The sequence below is a fragment of the Anneissia japonica genome, unplaced genomic scaffold, assembly GCF_011630105.1.
Source record: "Anneissia japonica isolate Jap-2015-1 unplaced genomic scaffold, ASM1163010v1 scaffold288114_len53235_cov202, whole genome shotgun sequence".
Lineage (NCBI taxonomy): Eukaryota > Metazoa > Echinodermata > Crinoidea > Comatulida > Comatulidae > Anneissia > Anneissia japonica.
This window is the reverse complement of record NW_022737371.1, coordinates 16,878-22,409: the sequence shown is the minus strand read 5'-3', so window position 1 is coordinate 22,409 and position 5,532 is coordinate 16,878. Positions and strand designations below refer to the sequence as shown.

Here is a 5,532-nt window from a genome sequence, read left to right as displayed (position 1 = left end):
GATATATACTACAGCTTTAGGTGTAGTCCATTTCTTGCACTCTTCACCAGCTTTCTCTCAGGTCATCAGTTTGGATTGTTATTTCATCAACTTAACTACTCCCTGACTTTAGTTAAATTCACAAAGAAATTATTTGTCAATATTCATAGAAATGTAATTTGCATGTCATACTGATGATAATCTTCTAAAATCACATGCTCCTAAAGCAGTAATTGCTTATCTAATATAATAGTGATGGCATATTTTGGTGTTGACAGCTTTGTGAAAATTTGAAATAAATATTAAATCTTTAATATCATATATGATTAAAAGCAGCAACAATTGATCTATTAAATCTAACTTAACAACTGACCAATCAGAAAATGTTTAGGTCAGGAATATAAATGTGCATGTCTTACAAAAATCCAAGCACATGTAAGTCTACACAGTTTTTGTGGGTGACCAATCAGTACATGTTTAGGGTCAGGAATATAAATGTGCATGTCTTACAAAAATGCAAGCGCATGTAAGTCTACACAGTTTTTGTGGGACTTAGCTAGAATATCCACAGGGTGGAATGGTTCACTATACAAACTTTTACAAGATAAGCTTTTAATTTATACACATGACACACTCGCACCAAAAGCTGAAACGTAGTGTGAACTACTTCAAAAGTGCAAGGTGGGGTATAGCCTCCCGAGAATAATAAGCACTGTGTGGTTCAAACTCCCCACCACGAGGAACCTGAACTAAGCTGCCGCAAACTGCCTCCCCAAATTTAAGCATGATTAAAGGACTGCCAATAAATTAGAGATATTGGAGAAACAATCGTTTCCAATAAAAAAAAAACACACTACAGAAACAGACACACATCATTTTACAAAATTCATCCTACCGGTGTCCATCTGCCTCTATTCCAGTTGTTGGAGCAGGCATGTGTGTTACACAGCATCTTGTCTGCTGGTATTTGCCTGGGGTCACACTTGTTCATATCAATTGTTCTTCCGTCTTCTGCAACACAGGCGATTGCCCGCGATTTATGTCCTCCACCACAACTATGAGAACACTAAGAAGAAAATTGAAAATATGGTTTACTAGATTTTTCTAAAAATAGCTGAAAAATGTTAATTATTTATAATATATGGACTTTATGGACCTTGTAAAAATCCACTAATTAGATACAAGGGCAGATTTGGTAAAAGAGGACACAGATTAACTTTTAAAAAAATCTATAGTTATGTAGCTTTAATAAGTACTGTAGATATTTGATATATTTTCTACTAGCTAGAGAGAGGTTTAAGCATAAATAATTTAAAATTCTTGAAACGTGTTGATCAAAAGTATTGACACTTTATTACTATCCCTGTCAGCTAATTCCATCCCCTTAAGTCATGCTTTTCGATCAACAACTCTTTTGACACATATTCCAATACTAAAATTACATTGTAAGGAATTATTATTTACAAACATAAACAATGAGAAAAAGAAAATCTACATAATGAGGTGTAGTTGAGCTTTGTGTGGTCACTAGGGACTTAAGTCCTTTCATTGGCCACCTGATTACATTTGGTTACCTACCAATGTTTAGGTAAGGTTTCTGAGACCAGTTATAAAATCCCTGATATTCACTTCCAATTCAAACTTTATTCTAAATTTACATTCTAGTATGTTATTACAAGCAAGATGTTGGAGACATTGTTGGAATTTTCAGTCTGGCTTGCATACTACTTGACCTGCAACCTAATTTTATTTTGAACTAGTTCTGATTCCCATCTCCTCATGTCTAAGATCAAGACAGTTCATGGAATCGTTACCAGTACATTTCCAACAACAAAACATGTATGAATATAAATTATTAGGTGAACATAGAGAAATAAAATGTGGAATTTCATTTTATACACGTGAAATTATCATGTGAATTTGTGACACTATTATGTGAACATGTGAAACAATCATGTGAAACAATCATGTGAACATGTGGAGCTGTCATGTGAACTTGAGGAACAACAACTAAGCATGTGGAAGTAGGGCCATATTATATTAACATGTGGAAGTATCTTAAGAAATGTTGTAGCTATCACATGAATATGCAGAAATATCATGTGAACAGGCAGAACTATCATGTGAATATTTATAATCATGTGAACAGGTAGAACTACCACATGTGAACAGGCAGAACTGTCATGTGAATTGTTGTACTGTACCACTGTAAATGTGTTTGATCGAATAAATAAATGAAATGAAATGAACTACCACATGTGAACATGTGTGAGCTGGTAGAACTACCACATGTGAACATGTTTTAAAATATCATGTGAATATGTATCATTTGAAAAGGTAGAATTACCACATGTGAACATGTTGAATTATCAAGTGAATATATATAACCATGCGAACAGGTAGAACTACCACATGTAAACAGGCAGAACTATCATATGAATATGTATAATCATGTGAACAGGTAGAACTACCACATGTGAACTTGTTGAACCTGATGTTGAATTATCAAGTGTATATGCATAATCCTGTGAATAGGTAGAGTGACAGTACCACATAGACATTATGTGAAAATGTTGAACTATCATGTGAACAAGTAGAAATGCCAAATTAAGTTAATTCTATATGATATTACCTCTCCCCATTCTCCATAGTTCCAGGTTGCACATGGCTCATTGTTGCATTTCTGAGTAGTTGATGGCTTGGTTTGCTCATCACATGTTCTATCTTCATCTTGGCATCTTACTAAACGTTCTTGGATTCCACCACCACATGTTTTGGAACACTGTATTGCAACAGAAAAGAAAATGCTAAAATTATTATTTAACCTATCATGATTGTTTAAACCCACATAAATGTGCATGTTTGCATTAAATAATATTGTAAATTTAAACACAAATGGAAAGCTACACATTGGTAAACTTTGCACCACAAAGTACCTGAACACTTAAAACATTTTAATAAAATTTTAAAAAATAAAAAAACTGTTTTTGTGAAATATGTATTAAATTAGGAGTTAAATCATTTGCACCTACCTCTCCCCACGGAGCACTGATCCATTTTGATCTGCACGATTGATGGCACGACTTCTCTTCATCTGGCTTATCAATTATGTTACATTCATTCCCAGATGTTTCCTGGTTGTCACTGTACATACATGCTACATTACGACTTTGTATTCCAGAACCACAGGATACAGAGCACTGTGGGTAAATTAACATCAATTAATAACAATAACGCCTCAACAATGATGAACATAATAACAGAAATATTTTACCACCACAATTTTCTTTAATTATCTTTATTTTTTAACTTGTATTTTTCTTAATTTTTTTTCCCGAATTTTATTTTTACTGTTAAGCGCATTGAGGCTTTAGCATAATGCGCTATATAAGCCAAAATGATTATTATTATTATTATCTTATCTATACTACATACCGGTTGCCAGTGTGTTGTTCGCCATTGAGGGCACTCTTTTCTACTGCATTCTTCTCTTGACTCTGGTTTTTCACTGGGGTTGCATGAAGATTCAGGAACTAGATTGTTATCATCATCAAGACAGCTGACTAGACGTTCTCTGGTACCAGACCCACACGTCACCGAACACTAATTTAAGAAAGCATATTAAATATATAAATTAGCACTAACATTTATTTCTGCTGAATCTCCCAAAACCACTAAAATTAGTCATGAATGTGTACACTGCAATTTATCCTTGGTTTTGGCTTAACTGGACAATGGCTTAAAAATCTGTGGCCCCCCGGCTGGCACCACCCCTGCCTTCCTTGCCAGTTATTTATCGCGTTAATGGTGGGCGAATGTTTTCAAAACCATAACGTTACCCTTTCCTATACTTTAACACTGATCGCACTGTAAATTCTCCATAGTAATACCTACTATATGTCACATGACCGACTGTAAACAAACCTTGCAAAATGTGTCTATTACTACGTTCATTGAATAATCCTCACAGAGGGCTAAATATAGGCCCATGGTATAATATACTATAGGATTAACATTATTAATTTAATACAGTGTTTAGTTTCCAACTGAACTTACCGAGGTCCAGCCTCCTGTTCTCCAGTTAGTTACTTGTCTACTAATAACAGGTTCAGAGGTCGTTGTTATTGTAATACATTCTGGAAGGTGACATGAACGAATGTCTATTGGTTTCATCGCAGCATTGCATTCATATGGCTGAGTCCTGCGACCTGACCCATCTCTACAAATCACTTGTCTTCGCTGATAGCCACTTTCACATGTGACAGAACACTGTGAAAAAATATTTAAAAATCAATATTTACATTTTTGTTATATTTGCAAAACTAAATTCATGGAAAAAATTAAATTATAAAGCTAATGGCTTCAGTTTCTAAAATAAAATTCCAGCATTAAAGTGAGTATTAAGTGCATAAAACAGATAGGATTTTGCACAAAACATATTTAAATTAAGAGACTTGCTTATGAATGTTGAACCTTACTTTACCATTACCATTATCTTTATATTATATATAAAAGTTTAACATACCAGGACTGAAACCTCTAATACCCACTATGTTGCAGTTATCATTATTTCAAATGAATCAGTTGTAATCAAAATCAAAATCTTGTGATTACCTCTGACCATTCCCCTCCTTCCCACTGAGGACATGGTGCTGCTTGACAAGGTTGCGTATCAACAGGTCGGAGTCTAGGATTGCACTGATTATGACGGACCCGTACTCTATTGTGTTCACAAGTCACATGGCGCCGCTTAGTTCCCGTACCACACGTCACAGAACACTACAACAGGTATTTAAATAGTTACAGTATATGCAGGTTCTTATCTTGGATAAATCTTAATGTTTTAAACTATAATCTAAAAAGAACTATTCTCTGATTGGGCTTTAAGCATGTAACATTACATGCTATAAACAGTATCTAGACCAGTCACTGATTGAGTCAATGTAACTTGAACACATGGCCTAGTATATTAAATTAAAACAACTAAACCACTTCCCTGAGACCTCCTAGTCAATGCCCTTGTGGAAGATTCAGAAGGAAGCAAAGCAAGAATGAAGTACCAACATGATGTATCATATCAAATTGCCAAATTAAGTATATTTAATTAAATAAGTAAATAAGCTTAAGTACGAGATTAAAATTACAAAATCTAGATAAATGTTTCTATACTTTTAAAGTAATTTTTGCATATACTGTACTGCTTGTGAATTCACAAAACAAAATAAAGTTTATTTATTAACATATTAAAGATTTAACAAATATACAAAGTTGTGTAGGAACTGTCTCTTATACACATCTAGATGTGTATAAGAGACAGATACAGAGCACTGTGGGTAAATTAACATCAATTAATAACAATAACGCCTCAACAATGATGAACATAATAACAGAAATATTTTACCACCACAATTTTCTTTAATTATCTTTATTTTTTAACTTGTATTTTTCTTAATTTTTTTTCCCGAATTTTATTTTTACTGTTAAGCGCATTGAGGCTTTAGCATAATGCGCTATATAAGCCAAAATTATTATTATTATTATTATCTTATCTAT

General features: G+C 33.6%; 1 protein-coding gene across 1 annotated transcript in view; it reads right to left on the bottom strand.

The window, feature by feature from the left end:
• The window catches only part of LOC117117331 (A disintegrin and metalloproteinase with thrombospondin motifs 20-like), a gene marked incomplete in the record, with an annotated part of 36,228 nt that overhangs the window by 14,660 nt on the left and 16,036 nt on the right, over positions 1 to 5,532 (bottom strand). Inside the window, 6 exon segments of the mRNA XM_033261599.1 lie at positions 875 to 1,045; positions 2,612 to 2,761; positions 3,012 to 3,179; positions 3,415 to 3,582; positions 4,036 to 4,248; positions 4,594 to 4,758. Coding sequence (XP_033117490.1) covers positions 875 to 1,045; positions 2,612 to 2,761; positions 3,012 to 3,179; positions 3,415 to 3,582; positions 4,036 to 4,248; positions 4,594 to 4,758 — 1,035 coding nt within the window.